The sequence below is a fragment of the Peromyscus leucopus genome, chromosome 1 (genome assembly GCF_004664715.2).
Source record: "Peromyscus leucopus breed LL Stock chromosome 1, UCI_PerLeu_2.1, whole genome shotgun sequence".
Lineage (NCBI taxonomy): Eukaryota > Metazoa > Chordata > Mammalia > Rodentia > Cricetidae > Peromyscus > Peromyscus leucopus.
The window spans coordinates 178,591,937-178,618,654 of NC_051063.1; the positions used below are offsets into that span (position 1 = coordinate 178,591,937).

The 26,718-nt window shown below is 36.3% G+C and overlaps 1 protein-coding gene across 1 annotated transcript in view; it reads right to left on the minus strand.

The window, feature by feature from the left end:
• Nucleotides 1–21,446: 21,446 nt before the first annotated feature.
• The window catches only part of LOC114688385 (bile salt sulfotransferase 1-like), a 38,400-nt gene continuing 33,128 nt past the window's right edge, over nt 21,447–26,718 (minus strand). The window contains exons 5-6 of the mRNA XM_028862980.2: nt 23,588–23,765; nt 21,447–21,584 (exon numbers count right to left, since the gene is read on the minus strand). Of these exons, the coding sequence (XP_028718813.2) occupies nt 21,472–21,584; nt 23,588–23,765 (291 nt within the window). The 3' untranslated portion in view covers nt 21,447–21,471. The remainder of the gene's footprint in view (nt 21,585–23,587; nt 23,766–26,718) is intronic.

Below are 26,718 nucleotides of genomic sequence, written 5' to 3' on the forward strand. Positions count from 1 at the left end.
CTGCCTGTATCTGAATGTGTATCCATTTTAACAAAATGCAACTTAGCGAGAAAAGGGTTTGTTTTACTACAACTCCAGAGTACAGTGTATCATTGATAAGAAGTCTTGGAAGTTAAAACACAGTATTCACAGTCAAAATCAGACAGACAATGTGTTTACTCTTGCATTCTTACCTGCAACTAGCTTTCTCTTCCCTTATACTTTTGTGGACTCCTATGAGTAGGGAATGATCCTTCCCACAATGTGATTCATCATTCTACATTATAAATGAACTATCAGGATACTCTTTCAAAGACATGCCCACAGGCCAATGTAATCTAGATAATTCCTCATTGTAAATCTCTTCCAAGGTGGATATAGAATGTGTTAAATTAACATTAAAAGCTACTAAACATGAGATCTCATTTCCTTATTACAAGAAATGATCATAAAATGTTTACTACACCCATGAAACTTACATTTCATCTTTGCATAGGATGACAGATACCCTGGAATTCCCACCTTTATCTTCTTATTGTGTTACCTTTATTATTATTGGATTGTCCCAAGTCTGCCATCTTGCTTTCACACTATCATTTTTTCCTATAAACATACATTTTTAAAATGATTTTTAAATTTATTTTTTTCATTTTTCTTTATTAAGAAATTTTCTACTCACTCCACATACCACACATAGATCCACCCTCCCCCTTCTTCCCACCCCCAGCCATAAAAATATCTTATTAATTTTGATCAAGTGTCTATGTGTGCATGTGTGGCTGTGTGGTTACACAAATTTCCAAGAACATTTGAGAGACTTTGAGAACAATGTTGTGGAGTTACTTTTCTACTTCTGATTTATGTGGATTACAGAGACAGTTTGATCATCAGGTTTATATGATGAACAATGTATATTTTTACCCATTGTTATCTCATAATGTCACCATTCCCTTTTGTATATTTATTTACTTTATTTACAATTATTTGTTGTGTATGTCATCTGTGAAAATTCCTACACTTTCTTCTTGAATAAAGTTGTTTATATAACTTACTCTTCAAAATTATGTCATTAGGGCTGAGTAGACACTACAGTAATCAAAAAGTACTTAGAAATACTTAGAAAAACTACTTAGAAGAGTGGCATGTGTTTCCTAGCACTCACATTAAGTAGCTCAAATTGTTTCATGACTCCAGCTTAGGGAACTGACACTCTGCAAACCTCAGTGAGCACACACACACATGCAAACTCACACATACACACACAGATTCATACTTTTCTGATTATGAACAAACATATACAAAAATAGAAATAAATCTCTTGAAAATGATTTCATTAACCACAAGTTTCTAGGGCGCCGCATACTATCTGAATGCCCATGTAAACCATTCTCTCTCTCTCTCCCCCCCATCTCTATCTTTCCCACTCCTTCTCTGCATCCCCACCCCAGTCTCTATGAGATGATTTATTCTCCTCACTCTGTTCATTGATGTGATTATTAACAATGTCATATAACCTTGATTCATACCATCAATTCTTTTCACTCAAAATGTTTTGGTATTGATGGGAATCATTCATCCCAACGTCATAAAAAATATCATTCTTCCCATTTCTGTCATGTAATCTTTCTGTCCTCATAGCACACTTCACCAGGAGGCAGGTAATTACTTGTTTTCTTTTTGAACATTACTCCCTATTAACACATAGATTTTGTGTTTTTTTTTTTTTAGATCCAGCCATTAGGTCTCATCACCTGATAAAAATCAATGAAAATGTAACAAAATAATAAATATCCAGGCTGACTATTATGGTGCAAGCCTTCAATCACAACATTCATGAGACATATTCAAGTGGATCAATAATTCAAAACCATCCTCTGCTACATGCTAAGACTGAGACACCCTTATTGACATACCCTTTGGAATCCATGTCTCCAAATAAACACATATATTTAATATCACTTCCAAATCAGAACAACTGTTAATTATCTGCTATATTTATGATATTGGTTATTTTTTTGCTTGTAGTAACAGAGTTTGGCTTTTTTTCTTTTACAGATCTGTTGTATTCTAGGATGGCCACAAATGCTATGTGAACTGGAAAATGACACTGGAACTTTGGTCTTCACAAGTCTCTTTCTCCTGAGTTTTAGTATCACAGATGGATGCCATCACATTTGACTTGGCTTTTACCTTTTCTTTTGATGTGTATAGGTATGTTAGTTTACGATGGTATGAATACAAATGTGTGAAAATGGTTGTTCTTCTGATAAAATTAGAGTGCAGAAGAGAAACAACCACATCCGGTTTATTACATTTTAGTCAACTACTCCTGAACATGAAGACTGCATTGGAATGATTGATATATCCAGTTTCACTGCATTGGAGAAAACTGGTTCTCCCTCTCCAAGCTGGTATAAATGAGAGCTGAGTTGTTAACCGTTAGCTTAGTATATAGATTTTCATTCATTCATTCACTCATTAATTCATTCATTTAAAAAAATATAGCAAAATAAAGTACAATATGCTGAAATAGTATTATCACCTCAAAGCTGGACAAGACAAACCAACAGAAGGAAAAGAGCACAAGAGAAGGCACAAGCAGAGGCTGACATGTTCACACATTCAGGAAGCTCATAACATCACTAAACTGGAAGCCATAACTTATAAGCAGAAAACTGGTGCAGAGTGGAGAGGCACTATGCATGCTGTTCCAGTCTGTGGGTCATATGAGCTTTTCTTGTGTTGATGTGGAAGGCCTTGTTGTTTGCTGACATCCTTCTTCTCTGGTTCTAACATTCTTTCCTCTTCTATGAAGAGTTCTCTGAGACATAAAGTGAGAGATTTGGTTGAGAAAGATGATTTAGGGCTGATTGTCCAAGAGATGCTCAAACTCTCTGTGTTGTCTGTTTGTTACCCACTGCTTTGTAAGAAAATTTATCTAATGATGACTGAACAAGTGACTAATCTGAACATAGCAGAACATCATTAGTCATCATTTTTCACAATATTTTAGACCAGTATTATTTGGTTTACCCCAGTCTCTTGTCACCAAAGCAGTGTCTGGAATGCATCATATCTCATGGAGTGGGCCTTAAGTAAAATCTGTTACTGGTTGTTTATTGCCATGAGATTTGTGGTATCATTGGCCTATCTTATCTTGCAAGTTTGACTATGTAAATGAATGTTGCCTGTTCTAATTGCCCGGTCCCAAATAAACAACACAGAGTCTGAATGTGAATTATGAATGATTGGATGGTAGCTTAGGCATTTTACTAGCTAACTCTTACCTTTAAATTTACCCATTTCTATTAACCTACATATTGCCATGTGGCTTCTGACTTTAACTGTCCTCTACTATGTCTTGCTTCTTGGATGGGTGGCTAGCATATATTCTAACTCCTCCCTTCTTCTTCCCAATCATTCAGAGTTTGGCTTTTCTCCATTACTCCCTTCCAAGTTACTTTTCTATCAACTTTTTATTAACTAATGAGACTAAACATATACATAGTGTAGAAAAGGATTGCTAAACAGCAGACACCATTGTAGATCAAAAGATTTGTGGCTGGCTTCATGTCTACATTTCTCTTTTGATAGTGTGCAAAGCACATTGCAGTATCAAAGATTTGGAACTAGAGGTGAAAGCTCTAGGTGGTCACCAGTCTATTATCTCCATGTTCAATGAGTTCTGAAAGTGTTGTCCTCAAGATTGGGTCCTTGCAGTCAGTTTGTAAAGAGCAACCTAGAAACTGTGTTGTTTAGAGGTTTCAATAAGGTCTCTTTCCCAAAAAATAAATTAAATTTAATCTAATCAAAGTAAAAAAAAATTCCTTTGTTGTCTAGAGATAGACATTTAGGAAACCATCTCCACCATTATTATTTTATAGTATTTAGATAGTATTCATATGTATGTACATTCATATTTATATTTATTATCCATTTATGTATTATATAATTTATAATATTTGTATATAATTGACCTGGGTTTTCTTCTTTATCTTCTATTCTTAATATTACACATTATTTTCATGGTGTCCCAGATATCCTGCATGTTTTGTGCAAGGAATATTTTAGATTTAACATTTTCTCTGACAAATGTCTACATTTCTTCTACATTGTCTTCAATGCTCTAGTTTCTCTCATCTATTTCTTGTACTGTGTATTATTGAAGTTCATCTCTGAGGTTCCTGTTTGAGTTACTAAATTTTCCTTTTGCATTTCTTTCAGTTTGTTGTTGTATTTTTTTGGGGGGTGACTAATACTCTTTCCATTTTCAGGTCTTGAATGTTTTTTTTTTAATTCCTTGTACTGCTTATGTTTTCACAGATTACTTTATGAGATTTATTATTTGCTCTTTAATGATGTCTGTCATCTCCACCCAAACATTTTAGTGTTGTTTTCTTTTTTCCAATTATTTTGGAATATTCAGAGCCTGTTGTAGTATATTTGGTGGGCTCTAATGAAGGTATACTGTCCTGGATGTTATTGACTGTGTTTTTAGGCTGGTTTTTAGGCATCTGGGATTGGGAAAATTGTAATTCTACATGCTGATATCTGATCCTGTCTTTGCTGGGTTGGTATTTTGGTGGCTTGGTATTTCCTTCCTTAATGTCTGTTGCTCTGTCTGGTACTTAGGACAGTGTGCTGCCTGGTAGAAAATTCTTCTGGAATCCTGATAAGTGTGGCCACTTGCAGTTTCAGGTAAAATCTCTCCATTTTTACAATGCTTACATTTAGGATTGGGAATGATCTAGGAGGAAGGCATAAGAAGATCCACAGAAGGGAAGATAAGAGATTAATGCACAGGAGCTACTTAGTTAGTTACCTGGGAATGGGACCACTGAGTAAAGTCAGATCACAAGAGAAGGTTTGAAATCAAGCTGTGAATGAGACTGAAAATTGGACTTGGAAGAATGGAAGGAGAGATCAAGATCTGCAGTTAGTCTACTTGTTTCCTGATTAGACTGGCCAGTAACTGCTTAGATAGTATCTTCTGGATTTCATCATTTGCTAGACAAAAAAAATGAGTAGGGGGAAGAACTTTGGTTGTTAAGATCTGTGTTATCTACATAAGACAGGGACATATGTGGGAGGAAGGCTGCAGCAGGTGTTCCACATAGGTGAGCACATAGAGCTTGAAAGATAAGACTAGCAGATTGGACATGGAGATTCAAATGGAGAGGCAAAGATCTGAATTTAACCTGTTTCTTTGCCTAGGTTGTTTTGGATGTTTTTAGGGAATAGTTGATTGAGTTGAGGTACGGGGCAAATCCTTGCATTGTGGTAGGTATGTTAGCAGGGATCTCAGACATCCACTAGAGATGGGGGTAGCTAATGCATGTGCTCTTCTGCAGAGCTGGGGGTAAGGCTGGGGGATGGGACTCAAAGGAAGAAGGAGAAATGAAGATCTGTATTTAGGTTAGCTCTTCTTTGGCACAGTAGCTGGTGGGTTCCCAAGGAGGCCGCATTGGAGTTAAAAGTTGAGACAGTACTCCGAGTTTGATTATTGAGTTTAGAAATTTTGCTGGATTCAACCTAGATGAGGGAGATACCACAGATTATTCTCTGGCATAAATGAGGATGAGACAGGGGAATTGGAGCTGTAAAAGCACAGGGACAGGTAAAAATCTTCAGTCAGCCTACCTGCTTCCCTAGCAGGTATTCAAATTTTAAAAGGTCTTATTAAAGCTGGGCGGTGGTGGTATATGGCTTTAATCCCAGCACTTGGGAGGTAAAGGAAAGTTGATCTGTGTGAGTTTGAGGCCCGACTGGGTTACTGAGTGAATTCCAAGAAGGGTGCAATTCTATAGAGAAACGGTGGCACAAAATTAAAAAAATGTCTTATTAATAAAAATCCATTAGCCAGATAATGGGGTAAAAGCTGAAAGATCAGAGAAGCAGAGAAAGCCACAGCCAACTTCACCTCACCAACTCCTCAGCCAGTCCTGAAAGCCTCTGAGTCATAAATGTAAAAGCATAGGCCAAAAAGAGCCTCTAGTTCCTGTCTCCTTGTAACTTGAACTTTCTTCATCTTGACATAATATATCCTGGGATTAAAGGCATGTGTATTTCCTCACCAAAGGCATGAGATCTTAAGTGTTAGGATTAAAGTTGTGCACCATCATTATCTGGCTCTGATTCCTCTCTGAGACTGAGTCAGTCTTCTGTAGTCCAGGGTGGCCTTGAGCTCACAGAGATGCAGATGAATCTCTGTGTAGCTGGAGAGTTCTCCAGTCCTGCTTGGCCTAAGGTCAGGACAAATCTCTCTCACCTGCCAGTACTGCAGCTGCTTAGAAACAGCTGAGTAAGCACACAGAGACTTATATTTTTTACAAACTGTATGACCGCAGCAGGCCTTTTCTTATCTAGTTCTTACATCTTAAATTAACCCATTTCTATTAGTCTATAAGTTACCATGTGGCTTGTGGCTTAGTGGTACCTTACATCTTGCTTGTCATGGCAGCAGCTGACAGTGTCTCTATGCCTTAGCATTTTAATTTTTAGAATTCTTCTCCCTCCTTTTCCCACCTATACTTCCTGCCTAGTTACTGGCAAATCAATGTTTTATTTATTAACCAATCCGAGCACACATTTAACATACAAAACATCTCACAGCATCTCTGCCTCCCAAGTGCTAGGATTAAAGGTGTGTGCCACTACTGCCGGATCTAGTGGATGGCTCTGCCCTCCGATCCTCAGGCAAGTTTTATTAGGTGATACAATATATCACCACATTTCCACATTTTCATCTAAAGTAATAAAAGAAGATTATAACTAATACTATATTGAATACTATATTCAATAATTATAATAAGTATATACAATATATCCAGTCAAGAATTACATTAACATTGTCCAGTCCATTATCATTGGACAGATTCAGAGAAATTATTCCATTATTTATTCCATTTTGGTGAGTCCAGAATATTGTACCTAATTCACTTTCTATCCTACCTTTTATTACCAACTAAATATTCTCTTTCAATGACTTTCAAACATATACACTTTGTACCTTTTTAGTGAGTTTCTTTTCTCAATTAGCTAACAAGTAAAACTATAACTATCTAGTCTTGAACTCCCTCAGAGACTCAAGAAGGAAGTAATATTCACTAAGTAAGCAATAAGTGAAAGCAGGCACCTTCCAAAAAATGTGAGAAATGACAGAAACTGATGGCTGCCTGGACATTCACCCAAGGTTTCTCAATTGTGGTATCCATCTTTGGCCCACAGGCCTAGTATTTGGGACAGAGTCATCCATGAAGCAGGATGTTCTAAAGGACTTTCTACCTTGTCTATGCAAGGTTCAGCAGTCCTGTCTTTTGTGTCCTCCTTGTCCATTCAGTCTGCTGTCAGCACTTGAGGCAAGGGCCCTTTCTTACCAAGTGGCTAACATTTTGAAACAAAGGAAGTAAACTCCATAAGAAGTTAATAAGTGCCCCTCATGCCCTCATGTTCTGTGAAGTAGTTTAATGCTGCCAGGAGTTCACATGTCTCACCGACATGAAACAGAATATATGTTATTAAAACATCACAAATACCATATTCTGCAGATCTCGGACGTGTTTGAGATGACCTATCTAAAATATATTTCAGTTTGAATTTGAAAATGTACCTAATATAAATACAAGTTCAAATGTAACAGGTGACTAGCAACTAACTTTTATTTCTTTATATGCTAAATACATGGTAATAATAAATTTCAGGGCCTAGCAATTTGCATTACATTTTAAAGGATTTGTATAGGTACAAAGCCTTGAACAAGATTAGAATAGTTTGTACAATATGGTCTTGTAGACAAATTTCTAAAGGGTCTTATTAAATAAAAACAAGGAACCTAATATAGGGGTAAAGCCTTAGAGAGATCAGAGAAATAGGAAAAGCCAACAGCCAACCTCACCTCACCAACTCTGTGGTTTCCAAATGTAATCTACTTCCTGTCTACCCATGCCTCTTTATGTCTTGCTTTTCTGCCCTCTTATTGGCTCTTATACCAACTACCTCACTGCCTTGTCACTGTCTGTCTGTACAGACCTCCAGATGTCTATAGTTGGTAATGGGATTAAAGGCATGTGTCAACACACTTGACTCTGTTCCCTAGTATGTCTTTGAAAACTCAGAGACTCTGCCTGCTAATTGATCAGATTAAGGGCATTGTGCTGCCTGACTTTGTTTACTTAAAATGGTTGGCCTTCCACCCTGATTTCCAGGAAAACTTCATTTCTTAAAGCACAAATAAAATATCACCACACTTTGCCTTTTTTTATCTAATAAAAATTTTCAAAATTAAAAATTTATAATTAATATAAGAAAAACTATATACTATAAGTACAATAACTACATACAATACATACAAGCAATAAATACATCAATACAATACAAAACAATGTCTAGTCCATTTATATTGGACAAATTCAGAGAAAATGTTCATTTATCTATTCTATTTTGGTACGTCCAAAATGTATCTAATTCATTTTTTATTCTAACCTATATTACCAACAGAAAACTATCTTATGATATCTTTCAGACTTATACAATTAACACATCTTAGTGAGTTTCTTTTCTAAATTTCTTAAGTAGGAAATTTTTAACTACACCTATCTATTGTTTAACTCCCTCAGAGACCAAAGAAGTAAATAATATTATCTATGAAAACAGGAAGTGTAAACAAGCAACTTCCAAAAAATTGAGAGTTTGCAGAAACTTTCAGCTGTGTGTACAGTCATCTGAGGTTTCTCTGCATGTTAGGGCATCATCTTCAGCCTATAAGCTTAGAGTATCTGACAGACTCATTTGTGAAGTAGGATGTTTGCAAGGCCTACAGCTTAACATCATATTTGGTGCAAGTGTTCCATGTTCCATATAAACTTGAATTCCACCAGTGTCCTGTCCTGATTCAGGATTTTAAATTCTGGAAATTGTTGTTGTTGTTGGAATTTGGTTGTCCATTCTTCTCAACTAGTTGGTGGCTTCATCTCAGAATCCCATCATTCTTAGCTTATGGGTGGTTTCATCTCCTTTCTTCAATTCCAGTCTATCATTGAGAGGATGGATGCCATCAGCCTAGTTACTCCTTCAGGAATAACTGTTTCAGTTACTGTTTCACTGCCCACAAGAAGCCACCAGGCCACTGTTTGTTTGGTTGACTTGCAATAAAGGGCACTGTAGCTTTTCTGGATTGCAAAGCCACTTTGGTAATGGTACCACATTGTCCTTGTCTCAGAGAACATCTGTTGACAAAGCTGCAACTACACTTGTCTTGGCAAGAATTGGTCATCCTCTGTTTTGTGTACTATTTGTCCATTTTGGACATAACACTGTCAGCAGTCAATGTGAGGTCACTTTGTTGCCCAGTGGCTAAGTATTGCTACAAAATAGTTAACTCGCTGGGTAGTGGTGGCACACACCTCTAATCCCAGCACTCGGGAGGCAGAGGCAGGCAGATCTCTGTGAGTTCCAGGCCAGCCTGGTCTCCAAAGTGAGTTCCAGGAAAGGCGCAAAGCTACACAGAGAAACCCTGTCTCAAAAAAACCAAAAAGAAAAAAAAATAGTTAACTCTATATGCATTTCTTTCTTTGCCCAAATCTTCTCTGAAGTAGATCGGTACTGCCAGGAACTGACAGGTATATGCAGCCTAATGAAGCCTTTTTCTAGAATAAGTTTGTACTTTCTGACCATTAATATTATGACATAAATTTAATATATATGTATATATAAATATATATGTATTTATACGTATATATTAATCTTATAAATTTTGACATAAAATGCATACCTTAAAAAAGTTTAAAGAATCAAAATAGAACCAAATAATTGAGATCAATGGCAGTAGAAAAGTTCCTTATTTTTTTTCTGTCCTATATCAGAAGATGTTTTTTTTCTTCTGACACGATACAGAGAATTTCCAAAGCCCTTTTTACAATATGCTTGGGTTTAGAGACGGAAAAAACCATTCTCCAATTCCAAAACCAGGTTTAATTTTTAATTGAACTGGGACTACTTAAAGAACATTTGTGTTAAGTGTCTGTAGAGAAGAGTAAAAACAAACATTTAAGGAAGATTTATGAAATTTTACATGTGATATACCAATAGGCCAATTTTCTCTGTCCTATTTTTTCTGATGTCTCATTTGTCCAGTATTCTTTATTCTTCTGAAAGACAAAAACAAAAACCTTTCCCCTAGCCTTCCAGCTAGTTATATCTGATTAAATGAAAAATGAAATGAAAAGCATTTGTAATTTGAATAAGTTAGTTTCAAATTGGATGGTCATACTGGTTGATGAACTATTCCCCCTTCTAATTAAGAGGTCTCTCCTGTTCAAATCAATCCTTTATCACTTTTAGTGGTATCCATAGCTTTTCTTCCCCTGTAGAAACAAAGCAAAACATCATCCTCAATGTTACACATATCCTGGTTTCAAGTTTGGGGTCATCATATCTTTAAAGTATATAGGCTAATTTAATACTGCAGATTTTTCTATCATCCAATGTCTCTCCTGTAGATGTAACCATGTGTTAAATAAGAAATACAGAGCCAATTGCAAAGTTAAAAAGCCCAAGAGGTCAGAGCAAATGCTAAGAGCTAAAAACCTTACTCTTCTTTGTTGCTGTTGTCCTCCTCTGCAAGAGACCCCCTTCGAGTTTTTTTGTCCTTTTTATTGACTTTCTATTCTGCCTTCTCATTTGTTGTAAACCCAACCATATTACCTCCTCATCACTGCCCAGTTTTACAGACCTCCAGATCTTCTATGGTTGGTATTGAGATTAAAGGTATGTTTCTCCATGTTGGCGTTATCCTTGAACAAACAGAGCTCTGTCTAGCTCTGCCTCCCAAGTGCTGGGGTTAAAGGTGTACACCACCACCACCAGGTTTCTGCTATGGCTTCCTATTAGCTCTGACCCCCAGGCAACTTTATTTCTTAAGTCATTTCAATACAAATAATATATCACCATACTCTCCACAGCTGTTGCTCCTTTCTTATTAGCACTGAGAAAATTCAGTGCTAATAGAGCACTATGTAATCTATTTCTTGGGGGTTGTGTTTCTTTTTTTCTGATTATTTAGCATATTCTTTAGAGTTGTATTTGATCTTAATGTGACTTCTTGGCTTGTAGGATTATGTGGTATACCTGTAATATGCTTTATCTTGTAATAAGCAAAACACTGTTTCATTTAAAAATAGAGATATGTTGGAGCATTATCAGGTTAATTTTGTATATGTGTACCCACAATAACCATCACTTCTAGCAAATGTGTGATTACAGAACCACTTCACTTATTTTTTTATTTGTATCCTGCCTTTCCTTGTTTGTTTTCATCTGAATAAAATGCTTGGGCTTCACTTGTGGGTGTTTTCCTGAAAAATGTAAGGCAGAATCCAATCAGCTCTCTTAATAAGTTAAACTCTATCACTTTTGGGATATTTACTGTTAATCTCTCCCCAAAATTTACAGCAAGTTCTTTGCCAAGTTTCACTTTCTGCCCATAATTTGTCATTTTTTTCTTTAGTTAAAGGTACTACAATTTCTGCTGTGTCTATTCATGCTAATTGACAAAGTCTGAATTTTCCTTTTAAAATTAAGAGATCTTTTCCACATAAATTTTTTATTTTTTTTTTACCCATTTGCTTGGTAGAAACATTCACTCCAGTATATTATCTTCCCTCTTCACTAAAATTCCTGTAGGATAATGCTTAGACTGCAAAATAACCAAAATTGATCAAGCTTTGGATCCACACCATATACATGTCCTTCCTGTACTATCTATTAAAACAAGGCTAATTCTCTCAGCTTCGCCTGAAAATTCTCTTGGAGTATATAAATTCTTATCACCTTCTAAGGTTTTGAACAAATTACTCAGTTCATCATTTTTTTACCCCCAAAATAGTTTGTGGATGGGAAATTTTTCAAAATAAACTTTGAAATTAATTAAGATTCTATAATAGATCTCTCCTAATTTGCACCTATTGGGGTCTAATTTTTTGTAGACCTGTGTTATATTCTAAATACTTAATAGAATCTCCTCTTTGTATCTTTTCATGAAAAATTATCAATACCCAATAAGGCAAAATTTTATTTACTTCTTCAAACGTTTGTTCTAGATTATCTGCATTTGAATCAGCTAGTAAAATATTGTCCATGTAATGATAACTTATAGATTTGAGAAATTATGTATGTATTACTTCCAGTGGCTGTTGTACAAAATATTGGCACAGGGTTGGGCTACTCTACATTCCTTGTGGGATAACCCTCCATTGATATATTTTAACCATCTGAGAATTATTATAACTAGGCAACATGAAGACAAACTTTCTATGTCCTTTTCTTGTAAGGGTATTGTACAGAAACAGTCTTTTAAATTAATACCTATAATAGGCTAAGTAACAGTGTAAGCAAAAGAATTCCAGATTGTAGAGATCCCATTTGCTGAATTACTTTGTTAATTGCCCTGAGGTCTGTTATCATTCTCCATTTACCAGATTCCTTTATAATACCACATACAGGAGAATGCCAAAGGCTGTTTTATTCTTTGATATGCTGAGATTCAACTGCTCTTGTACCATGTTTTCTAAAGCCTGCAGTTTCTCTGTTGTTAAAGGCCATTGCTAAACCCATACATTTATCTCTTAACCATTTTAAAGGTAGACCTGTTGGCGTCTATGAAAGATCAACAGTTGTTGAGTCCTGTACTTGTACAATCTGGATGACCAGTGATCTCTCTTTGTAATAATGCCTCTTAATATTTCTCTCAGAAACATGTGTTAGTTTATGGTTTGTTTCTGAGGTTGGAGGAATGTTAATCTGAGTATTCCAATGTTGTAATAGACCATGTCCCAATAAATTCATAGCTATATTAGCCACATATGGCTTTAATTTTCTTCTATGTTCTTTTGGACCTATACATTTTAGCCATCTAGAGCTCTGTTTCACTTGAGATAATGTAACAGTCTCTAACGGCTGAACATTTACCTCCTGAAGAGGCAAATTTGGATGCCAAAATTCTGGTGCCGTTAGGGTAACATCCACGCCTGTGTTTAACAAATCTTCCAACAGAATGACATTTTTCATATTTTTAATTTGGTATTTGTTCCTTTATAGAATTTTGCTGAAAAAATTGCTTTATGGTTTCTCCTGAAATTTCTGTTCTCTCTGCTACAGCTGTTCTGTTATTCTGAGCACCCTGATTTATTCCAATAGGCATTTGGTTATTTAATTGCTCTGAGAAGGGGTTTCTTCTATGTTGACAGGAAAAGTCTGAACTTAATTTGCTGTGGGTACCTTCATGAGACCCCTCTGGGAGTTTCCCAAGGGCAGACGAAAAGGATTACCTTGTCTGTTCATTGTTGATCTACATTTGTTGGTCCAGTGTTTATTCTTACCACACTTTCTCCATAATCCAGAATGGAGGGCCATCTGTTGCTGCTGTTCCTTGAATTAACATTCTTTCTAGGAAAACCTTGTTTACACTCCCATTTAAAATGACTTTCTTTCTTAAAGCCAAAACAGCTCACATTATATTTCCTCTCTTATTCACTTCTCATCATGGTCATGAGACTCAATATTAATTGTATGCCTGATACAATACTCCAAGGGTGCTGATCTGGCTTTTTGTGTCCTGATTATTCGTTTCCACACCGCATTCTCATTCTCAAAAGCCAAATATTCAATTATTTTCTGTCTGTCTTGTGGATTTTGTATCAATCTATTTACAGCTGAAGACAGCCTTTGTAACAAATCCATGAAGGTTTCTCTGGGGCCCTGTATAAATTTTGTAAATGATTCAATTTTCTTTCTTGCTTCCTCAGTTCTGTCCCACGTAACACAGAATTAAGGTTGGTTATCATATAAAAATTCTCTTTGTATACCAGTGTATTTGCCTTCTCTACGAAGCTGATACTGGGGAATTTCCACACCTGCAGGCCTACATTGTTGCTGTATTGTTTTATAGCTTCCTCTTTGAATAACATTCTCCATTGTAATTGTGCCCCAGCTTCTATAACAGCTGCAACAAATTCTTTCAGGTCCAGGGGGAAAATTCTGTTACAATTTGACCAAAAATTTAACATATGCTTTACAAATGGAGAGTGCATACCATATGAGACTATATATCTCCTTAAATCTGATATTTGCACTGTAGTCCAATTAACTTGTACAGGCCCTTGAACAGGTATTTCTATAAGGTTACCAGTAGATTGAGTTTGTTTGTTTGAAAACAGGCTGTATCTCTGTAACCATATAATTCAATTCTGAAATAATTTTACCTTTAAATTCTTCTGTCTGGCTCTAAATTTCTCTATAAGTCATTTAAACTGGTTTTTCTAAAGTCAATCGTAGATGTATTTCTAATCAGTCTTTTAAATAAGAAACACAGAGCCAAATGCAGGAGCGAAAGCTGAAGAGATTGGAGAAATATGAATAGCCACCAGCTAACCTTAGATCACCATGCTGCTGTAGCCTCTAAAGTGAACCAGCTTCTTCCTCTCTAACCTGCACCTTTATTGCCTTGATGTTCTTCCTTCTCATTGGCTTTTAGCACAGCCACCTCACATCCTCATCACTGCCTGTCTGTAAAGACCTCCAAGTCTCTATGTTTGGCATTGTGATTAAAGACTTGTCACCACACTTGGCTGTGTCATTGAACACACAGAGATTCTGCCTGCCAGGTGATCTGATTAGGAGTGTGTGCTACCACTGCCTGACTCTTCTTTATGGCTGGCTATGTCCTCTGATCTCCAGGCAAACTTTATTTATTAGCATACAAATAAAATATCACCACAGTCAATCCTGAGTTAGGTTCCCATTTAAATTCTCCTCTCTGGGTCTGAATTTATATGATTCATTTTAACAAGTTTTTCTAAAACTCTTATATTGGCACTTAAGTTGATCAAACATTTTAATACTATGATAAAGGTGATTAAACAAGTAATATTCAAAATTGATGTTATGTGCATCCCATGAACATTAATTATCCTCTCATTTTAATTGTTCCATGTTCAGACTGCCTAATGTGTTATCAAACTGCAAACAAATTCCATCCCTTTTAAAAATGTTTCCCATTTTTAATGTGGGAAAAATTTCTCTTTTAACTAATTTCATCCTATAAGATATCTTTTTTGACTTACCAAATCTGTCTTTTGCATAGAACAGTAGAAGTCTGAGGAAATTTCAAAGCAGTTACCAAGTGTTGTGGCAGTACAAGATGGAAATCCAGAGAGCAAGACAGAGGTGATGGAAGTCTGCTACCCACAAGTAGAGAAAACACCAAAGAGATTCTGGCCAGATGCTTGGGCCTGAGTCATGCAACTGTTGCTGGAGCCAGGGCCTCTGTAAGCCCAGAAGCAGTTTGGCAGCATGTAGCTCTGGCCACTTGCAGCTCCAGCTGAGGGCACTGCCCAGCTCTGGTGGAACTAGGACCCTACAAGGCCACAGGCAATTGGATTTTCTGTGAATTACTGCCCCACAGTTGGATGCAAATGTAGGTGACTGTCTAAATGGTCTTTTTTTTTTTTTTTTTTTTTTTTTGGTTTTTCGAGACAGGATTTCTCTGTGTAGCTTTGCACCTTTCCCGGAACTCACTTGGTAGCACAGGCTGGCCTCGAACTGACAGAGATCCACCTACCTCTCTAAATGGTCTTCTTAAATAAAAAACATGAAGCCAAATATAGGGGTGAGAGCCTGTATGACTTTAGTAAATGACTCATTTTTTCCTGTGTCTTCAGTTCTGTCCCAAACACTCAAGTCTGCCATTCGGCATAAAGCCAGGGTTTGGTCTTTATATAAAGTTTGGCTTTATATAACAGCATAATCACCTTCTCCAAGAAGTTTGTCTTCAGAAATTTCTATATCTCTAGTTCTATTTTGTTGTTCGATGGTCTTAGTCTCATCTTTCCACCAGATTCTCCATAGTAATTGAATACAAGCTTCTAAATTGCTATAACCAAATTTCTCCAGTCTTGTGAGATAATTATATTACAACTTGATTATGGGTTGAATGTCGGCTTCATGAAAGATGAATGGATGCCATATGAGATGGTTGCTTCTAAGTATCTCCTGAAATTTAACATTTGCTCATGAGTCAAGTCAGTTCTTACAAAGTCTTGAGGATATCAAATCACTTGGTAGTTCCTGTAAGGTTTCTAGATAGATTAACATTGGCTGTTGAAAGACTTAGGCTATTTCTCTCTTACTGTATAATGCAATATTGAGATTGGTTCTTTTTTAAAATCTTCTGTTTGGTCTGAATATCTCTACTATCTGTTTAAACATGTTTTCTATAACTTTTGTCTTTGAAATCATATTAACTAATTTTTTAATAATAAAATAGAAATGATCAAAGAAATAATATTTATCAATGATGTTATGTAAATCCCATCTGCATTAATTATCATTTCATTTAATTGTTCCATTTTTAGAGCATCAATTGCATTATCAAACAGAGACAAAAATTCCCCCATTGTAAAATGTTTCACATATTTAATATGGGAAGAGACCCTTCTATTAACTAATTTCTCCTTAAGAAATCCCAACTGTATCATCAAGACTGCTAACAATGAGATTCAGATGACTGTGTGGCAGCAGCCAGAAGAGTTTGCCAAGAGAAAGCCAAAACCTGCAAGGAGAGGAAAAAAGCAAAATAACCAGCCATCTGCATGGGTAAAGTGTTCAAAGTGCCTAACTCCTGTCATTTTTGGAGTCAAAAAATACCTATGGAATTTGCTGCAGAGTGTCTGCAACAAAAACTTAGCCAAAGGGTATAGAATCCAGCCCAACTAAGGTGAAGACTCTGGCCGTGTTTAGATCAGGCCTGAGGAGGGGACTGCAAGACTACAGGCAAGTGACTTTTATGGGAATTCATGCTTCACAAGCTGTATGCCAGATGTTACTCAAATTCTAAAAGGTCTTTTAATAAAAACCTGGAGCCAGTAATTAGGGTAAATACTAAAAGTTCAGAGAGACAAAAGAACAAGCCACCTTTTACAACTAGGACTCCTCAGCCAGAAAAAATTTTCTCAATTGAAAGGTTTTAGATCCTGTTTTCTTAACCCCTGTAGATTTGTTTTGCTACATCATATTAATTCTTGGGGTAAAAGGCACTTTTGCTTCCCAAGCAAAGGCATGAGATCTGAAATGATGGGATTAAAAGTGTGTGCCACCACTGTCTGGCTCAATTTTTCTCTGAGATCAAGTCAATCTCATGTAGTCCAGGGTAACCTTGAGTTTACAGAGGTGCCGATGGATCTCTGCCTACTGAGAACTAGGTTTAAAGGTGTGTGCTACCACTGCCTGACTTCTATGTCTAATCTAGTAGCAGGCTCTTTCATCTGATCTTTAGACAAACTTTTTGATGGTACAGAGTATATCACCACAGCCATGAGTAACAAAAGCAAATTTGTTTTTAATGACAAATATTAAGGAGAAATAAACACAGAAAAACTGGATCACTCAAAAGAAATTGATATTAATCTTATCATCAAGGAAAGAATGTTTCCATGGAAGTAGCAATACCAACAATTGTTTAGTCTATTATAAAACAGTGTACTTTCTCACTATAAAATTCAATATTCCCCAGGAAGCTTCCTTACGCAGCTGTCTCTGTTGTTTTGTAGTGCATTTTCTCAAAGGTCCCCTGTGCAACCATTCAACACATTCTTTTCAGCTATTGCCATGTTTTTTTCCTTCCCAGGAAATAGTAACTTAACTTGTGATAAAATATGTAATAAAACTATTGAGCCAATAATAACTTGAGGACTCAGGACAAGGGCTAGAATTCAAATAAATTCAATAAGAGATAAAATACAGGCCTTAGAACAGGAGGTGCAAGAGAAATTAATTTCCCAGCATATTGAAGAATCAATCAGTCCTTGGAATTCTCCTATATCTGTTATTTTAAAGATATCTGGTAGGTGAAGAATTGTAACAGATATAAGAGATTTTAAAAGCTAATTAAGCCAGTGGGCTCTCAACAATCTGGAATACTTTGCCTTCTCTGTTACATAAAGGGTGACATCTTATAGTTATTGTTTTAAAAAGGTGTTTATTTTCACTGGACAATGAAACATCTAAAAGAAAAAGAAAAAACATCCAAAAATGTCCCAAGAAAAAGAGTAATTGGCCTGTTGGTATATGATATATCACATATTTAACAATATAAAATTTCATAAGTCTTCCTAAAAGTTTGTTTTAGCTGATCTCTATAAACATATAACACAAATAGTCTGTATGCAGTCCCAGTTCAATTAAAACTTACACCTATATTTGGAGGTAGAGCATGGCTCTTGCTTTTTCTAAACCCAAGCATGTTTGTTAAAAGAAAATGAAAAATCTCTGTATCAAGTCATAAGAGCCTCTGGAAATTGGATAGCAAAAACAATAAGGGACTACTCTATTGCCACTAATCTCATAATTCCTTGGTTTTATTTTGACTCTTTAAAACTTTTCTTAATATATAACTTATATATACATATACATATACATATATATATATATATTAAACTTTTGTCATGATATTAATGGTCATAGAGTATTATCTAACCCTAGAAAAAAGGCTTCATCTAGCTGCTTGTACGTGATTTCAGGTTTGAGTCTCTACCAGTTTTTTGTAGCATCCCATGACCATACATAACAGTGATTTTGAAGTCCAAAAATGATGATGGGGCCCCACAACAAAGATTCCTTCAGAAAAATGATAATACCACTGAGATGATAAACACCACCAAAAGATCAGCTTTGGACTACAAAGTGCTCAGGACAATTTCAAGTTGGCTAGCTGAGATGATCCAGCCTGAGAGTCTACTTAAACAATGACTGGAGAAATAATCTTTTATTATTTTAGACAAAAAGGGGAAATGTGGTTATACATTGTACACCCCAATAAAACTTAATCTGGGGATCAGAGAACAGAGCCAGGCACTAGATTATGAATATAGACTAGACAGTGATGACACACACCCTTCACTATCACTCAGGATACACAGATCTGTCCGTTTTTCTGTGAGTTTAAGGCCACACTGGGAACAGAGTCAGATGTGGTGGAACATGTATTTAAACCCAACACTTGAAATCTCATGCCTTTGCTTGGGAATTATACATGACTTTAATCCCAGGAAGTAAGATGCCAGGGCAGAAAAAGGATATATAAGGCCTGAGTAAAGAAGAAGTCTCTCTCTTGAAGCTGAGGATTTTGTACAAATAAGAACATGGCTGTCTTGTTCTGTTTCTCTGATCTTTCAACATTTACCTCAATATTAAGCTCTGTATAAGACCATTTAGTAATTTGTGTTACACACCTGTTAACTGACTTTTCAACAGTGAAAATTTAAGTACAGATTATAAGCAGCAGCAATGATAACATATCCAATTTTTTTTTGAGACAGGTTATCTCTGTGTAGCTTTGCACCTTTCCTGGAAATCACTTTGGAGACCAAGCTGGCCTGGAACTCACAGAGATCTACCTGGCTCTGCCTTCTGAGTGCTGGGATTAAAGGTGTACGCCACCATTGACCAGTTAAATTTTCATCTCATTGTGTAAATTTAACAAATTCATGTATGCTTCAAGGATTAACATCTTGGATTTATCTGTCACAACTCATACTCTAGATAAGTACTTCTGTCAATAAACAGCAGAAATTTCCCTACTTACCTACTATCAATTCCTAACATTGGGATCTATTTATCTAACTATCTACCTCTGATACGCTTAGTCTTTAGACTACTTGCATACCCTATAGATCTGGAAATTTCAAGCATATACCCAAGAAAAAGTTTTTCCACTATGCTCATTAGCTTTATTTTTTGCTCCAGTCTATATCTCTCCCATCAGATTTCTAATTATTTAAAAACTATAAACTGCTCCAAATTAAAAACAGCTACCCCTATACTTGCTGTAAACCATATAAACTTGACATTTCTGATGGAATTCCAAACTGGCCTTAGCCTCTGGCTTTAACCAGAATTTTCATACTGCTCTAAAGCTCTCTGTATTTTGCCTGCCACAGGTTGTCCCTGTAAACCTGGATATCAAAACAGATGTCTCCAACCTTAACTCAACTCCTTCCTTCCAATCTTTGAGAGCACTCCAAACTTCCAAGGTCCTGACAACACCATCATAATTTCAGCCAAGAAACAGTTACAGAACAGATTACATAGGCCTTCATCACCAAAAAACAGTCTGGAATGTCAGGGTCAAAAAAATTCTTAGGACAAATGGCTAAATTGGTGCCTGTTAGCATACCAAAGTGCATGCTGGCCTCCATGCTCTCATGGCAAATACTGTTACAGATTTCACACAAGTATCCAGTATCCTGACTCCTCTCTGCTCTTCTCACTCCAGTCCCTATCCTGAACTTAGCCAGGTCATAGACTTCTATTCCCTAGCCTCTCATTTGTATATAAAACAGTCAATTTGACAATGTCCACTCTTTGCTCTCTTGATCTTCTTGGCCACTCTCTTTCATCTTATTCTGTTTTAGTCTTGCTTTTTTGATCCCCACTTAGTGGCCTGACATATTCTCCTGGCCATGTTCTGTCTACTACTTTCTCTCTCTGCTCTGGACTCTTCTAGATGCCCCTAGGAATATTCTCCATGATAGTTAAAATAAATGACTTCCCTGTAATCATAAAAAGGAAAGAAAGTATTGCAACATTTTCTCCATTCTGAACATCTATATTTAAATATAAGTGTGTCTATAGGACCCCCAGGCATAGAGGTGCTGTGTGGGAGGAGAAAGTACTAACATGAGTGAATGTATGGCACTTGGCAGTAGAGGAACAATACTGAGAAAATGTAAATGATGTGCATGTATGAAACAGTTATATAATGAAACCCATTATTGTATACATCCAGTAAAAATTAACAAAAAGAAGGAAAAAACTGAAATACAAATACACAATTGTGAACAGAAATGTAAGTTTTAAAGATCTTCTACCATAGACTAGTTAAATTAGCTTTGAATGTCTATAAATACTATTTATGTATTTTTCACCCAAATGTCACAGAACAAAAATTGTCTACAAATTTCTGTAGAGTGTTTTGCATTTCAGACATTACAAGGGTTGTTTAAAGCTGCAATTCTGTGAAGCACATTGGACTTAATTATCTATGTATTTCCAAACAAACATTTCATGACTCAAGACTACAATATTTAGGGCTGGAGAATTGATTCAGAGGTTAAGAGAACTGTACTACCCTTACAAAAAACATGAATTTAGTTCCTAGGATGAAAAGAAAGGATGTTACAGCACACATGATGTCAACTTCATGGGAACCAATGCATTCTTCTTATCCCTAAAGGTACTACACACAGAAGTGTACATGCACACACACACACACACACACACACACACACACACACACACACAAATACATATAAAACAACCACCACTACTATACTACTATGGCCACTAATACTACTGCTACTATTACTACTAATACATTTTAGGAAAAAACTACACAATTCAATAAACACCAGTGTTCATATAAGATTATGAAGTTTTAAGGATTTATTTCCATGGAAACAGCCCTGGAGGGAAACCAGCCATTTTCTCCTGGAATACTTTATCAAAGGCTTCAGCTTGGGCTACTGTAAAGTGATTCTTCCAGTCCCCAGTTGTGCCTAGAAAATGTGAAACAGACACATAGATCAGTAAATGTTGATTATACATATGCTCTTACTACTTTATTCACATGATTTTACCATCAGCTTAAGTAGGACTACACAGTCAATAAAGTAGAACTAACAGTTATTCTGTGGAGAACAATTCTATGCTTTGAAAATATGCAAACAGACTTGTACCTCTGTGTAAATAATGTCAACCATCTCCTATACCAACATATCCACTAAACAATCTCACAGCTTAGACACTGGATCTACATTTTTTAATGTCCAGATTATTTCTCCTTCTCACTAGACATTCTTCAATCATTCTCAGCAAGATACAGCTTGCTGAGAACAATCCAGTATGTCGGTTTTCAGTTAGTATGGAGTTTGGTGTTGCCTAAAAATGATTTCATCCACAGTCTTTACCACCATATCTTGGTTCTCATAACCACATTATAAGAAGTCTTTAGATTTGGGCTTAGAGATCTCAAGTAGTCCAATTTTTCATATTGTACTATGTGTTCCTTCATCATGAAGTGCTGATGTGTTCCACATAGTCCCTTCTTTTACTTTTGTATCATTATTTGTGTGACTTTATCCATCTCTTCCTATCTTCTTTCCATATAGAATTCCATAGCCCCCATCCTTCATGTATTTTATTTCACAGCTGGGTCACTTTATGCATTTCCTTTTTGTAAACATGGTTGAAATATGCATCTAATACATTTGAGAAGTAAAATATTTCTTAAGTTCCCTAAGGCTTCATACACATACTCTTTCATCTCTGCCCAAATTTGATTCATTACAGGAAATCCTAGAATGGCCAATTTCTTTTCTTACTTGAGGTTCTCAGTTGTAGTACATAGAACTCTATGTCCACAGAACCTGGAGCACATGAGTTTGAGGTTATGGGTCAATGGCAGTGGATCCTCTTATAGGCCTCAGTCCTTAGTGTATAGATGACTATTTTCTTGAGCTGACATTTTTGTGTGCCCAAATCTGAGTATAATTTCCTCTTGTGAGGACACCAGGAGTACTGAATTAAATGCAATCCACTACTGACTTTAACTTACTTATCTCTATGTATATTCCTGATGTCTTACAGTCTTATGACCTGATCCTCACACTGTATGTTGGAGAGGGAATGAAGTTTAAGGCTGAAGCATGTAAAAAAAGGAAGAGGAAAATTAAACCCTTAACTCTCCACTTCTTGCATTTATACCCAAGTTATTTAGTCATCCCCAAATACCTCACATCTAACTCATTCCTTCTTCAACCTTGAGTCTCACCTCACCAATTATTCACTAATTCGGTGTGTGTAGTCTGGCAGTCACTCCTCAACTGCACAAATATGAAACCAAACCCACAATTTGCTCCTAGTGTAAAGTGGTGGCACAGACATAGAGAAGATGGATATTCCTATTCCAAGAGAGACAATTCAGAACAAAGCCAGTAACTATGATCATGAAGCAATCAGAATATTTGCTTGGCAAATGCCATCATATGTTAACCCTAGAGGACAATTTTCTTAATCCTTGTAAGGTCTGCCCTTTGCCTGTGGTGGATCAGCAGTTTTGACCTGTTGAACATCATTTTCAGCAGTGAAGGGAAGTGTATTTTGTGCTTATCATGCAATACATTTATATATGTGTGTGTGTGTGTGTGTGTCTGTGTGTGTGTGTATCTTTAGTTCTTTTCATTAAATATTTTCTTTTCAGTTTAGGGCTATGATACTGGGAGCCTAACTAATCTCACAAAAACATATCTACTTTCTCAATTTCCATTGGGGATATTGGACACAACACTCTAAAATCCCAAGATCACCACCCCCCAGAATAAATATTTTGAGTTTCTGAAGTCCATGTCATCACCATGGAGAGATCCCCCTGGAAAGTCTGTGAAAAACTATGAGTAATGAGCAGTGACTGCTGACATATTCCCAATTTTTTTAAAGTCTCATATGAACAACAAACCCACCACAGATTCTGACATATTTTGGAACTAAAGAGTTTCTTCACCTTTTCTCATGAGGACCAAACCATTAGTAACCACATCTTCTGGGATAAGACTAAAATTAGACATTTTGTTTTCTTTCATGGCTTGGAAGGAGCTGTACTTGAGGACCAGATCTAGCTCATCTGGCTCCAATTTCTTTCCTAGGAAGTCACAGATCTTCTCTATGGTTCCCCTTGTATTCTAAAAGAAGAAAGAAAACAAAATGAGGTTAATAATTAGAGAGCTTAGGAAGAACAGATGCAGAGAAAGTAACTACAGATGGACGATGGAAAAAGAAACATGAAGAAAAAAATGGCACCATAAAATGAGAAAGTATAGAGTGTGTTTTAGCAAACAAACAGGCCTTGTATGGAGGGCAAAAGTCACACACAACATTTGTATATTTAGTGGGTTGGAATGTGACTGATCTCTGGCCCCTAAAATACAGAGGCTGGGATTTCCTTTATGGGGGAGTTGATATTAGATGGGTCTAATATAACTTTGACTGTCCTCAAATTTACATTGTACTGAATGAGGACCTTAAACTTCTGATCATGTTGTCTTCATCTGTGTATTGTTATATTCACAGGTGTATGCCTACCCACCTCCTAACTACAATGGAATATTTTGTCTGGAGACAGATTGTGCTATGTCCTATAGAGGGGGGAGTCCTATGTGGTGTGATGTAAATTGCTGTGGAGACCAGAGGACCTCACACAGTCATACTCATTTCCTCTTAAGAGTTAGCATTAAAGGTTTGCACCACCATACCCAACCTACCCTGTGATGTTTAAAAATACTTATAGAAATACTTCTAGAAGGCATTCAAGGTGAATGAAGGCCATATGCACAAATAATTGAATGGAGGTTCATGTTTATGCCAAATGAAACATTTTCCTATGGGTAAATGAGAATTAGACAATTTTAAAATACTTTCATAAAAAATGTTTTCAATAATTTTTAGTAAGGGTTACAGCCAAACTTTAATTTTGTTTTGAATTATGCTTTCATGTTGTTACTTAGATGGGCATCAAATCCACAATCTGTTTACTTCAGACCCCCGGACTGGCATTATACCTGTGCACTGCCACAGCTGGCTCACTTCTAGGGTTTTACATAAGAACTCAAAGTTTTGGAATAAGGACAACTTTGCTTAGAATTCAAACCCTACACATGGGCTCATAAAGGTTTTTTCAGCTCTAAACTTGTATCACAGATTCAAGTAACTTTTAATTGAAAGTAAACAACCATGCCAATAACTGAAAAGAATGTGTTGAATGGTTGGAAGGGAGACTTATGGGAAACTGAATACGCATAGGGCAGAGGTGAGTAATGAAGCTTCCTGGGGAAAAATGAATATATAATGAAAAATTAAAATATTTTTCAAAAGGCAACACATCTGATGGATGGCTTTGCTTCTTACATGGAAACTTTCTATCCCTGGAAAATAAAATGAAGAGAGCAAATTATTTTTGGAATAATTCAATTTTTCTGTTTTTGGTAATCCTTAATTATTTTTCTGACTCCTGCCAGGGAAGTAGTTAGACTGACCACATTTTTTTTCACTTTTTCCACTCTTCTTCCAGATCCAATCCCAAAGTCTGATCCAAATTTCTGCTGCAAAATATCTGTGTCATCCCTCACCCCCATCAAGAGTAGATCCCAACGAGCTTCTCCTTCTTTCCTGCTCTTCCAACTCATTGCATTATCCCCAAACCCTGCTTCAACTGGCCCTCCTTGGGAACCCACAGATTGTTCTGGCCAGGGAAATATAAGCTAACTATATATTTTTGGCTTAATCTCCATTCCTTTGAGTCCCATCCACAAGTATTATCCACAGCTCTGCATCAAAACACCTACATCAGCCACCTTAATCTTTAGTGAATCTCAGAGATACCCTTAAACATCTGTACCATAATCATTGCTTTGTCCAACACCTCAACTCCATCAAGCATTTCCCAAGAACCCACAGGCAAAGGTGGGCTTGAAAGCAGTAGGCTCAATACAGAGCTTTACCTCTCCATTTTCCTTGAAGTCTAGTCTCCTAGTTTCATTCTCATCTCTGTAAAGAACACCTGCTATAGTATCTCCCCAAAATTCTCCAATATAATGTGTATAACATAGGTCTTATTCTCAAAAGTTCCCTCTACATACACATTGCTTTCCTGTACACTGTATAAATTATGCCCAGATTGATTTAATGAAAAAGCTGACTGACCAATAGCAAAGCAAGATATGGTTAGGCAATAAAACCAAATTATAGAGGAGGAAATGAAGGGCAGAGTGGGAGTGAGCCACTGAAGAAGCAAGATGTTATAGGCAGGTGAAACCACAGGACATGTGGCAATACAGAGATTAATAAATATGGATTAATTTAAATGTAAGATCTAGTTAGTAACAAGCTTGAACTATTGGCTGAGCATTTTGTAAATAATAGAAACCTCTGAATGCTAACTTTAGAACTGGCACGTGGGAAAGAAATATCCATTTACATATGGCACCCACTGAAGGTCCCACAGTGTGAGAGGTCTTAAAAAGGCTTCTAGACACACAAAAACACAGCCAAAACCAGCATTATCATCCATGCTTCTCATGTGGGCCACTATATAGAGACACATCCCCTGGCTGTGACATGTGAGCTTGAGCTGCAGCATGGCAAGGTATCACATTCTCACACAGGATGAGGTAAAAGAAGAAATTCCCAGCCACATGGTAGGTGGCAAATTGAGGTTTTTTGCTCATAAAGAGAGAAAGGGTTAGAGATACACAGTAAGGAGAAATTTAGACATAAATTCTTCTAAGTGGATCACACCATGTTTGAAAAATGTGTGTAGGCTTGGGAGAGGAAGAGAAAGTATAGAAACAGTCATAGATTTAAACTGTTTCAAAATTAATTAAATAAAATCCCTAAAAATGAATAGGAATAATAAAAATTATGCTAAGCCATATACAGATAAAAATACACATATAGTCTAGATTCTATATTATACCGTATGTTGTGTTTAGATTGTTTGTTTATTTGTGGATCATAACATCTGAGAGACATTTGATTGTGAAAGCTATCAAATTAATCCAATCTATATAATTTAAAATGATCTTGATTTCAAAATTTAAGTCAATAGCTATGTTAATTGGGGGAGAGTATATGCTTTTG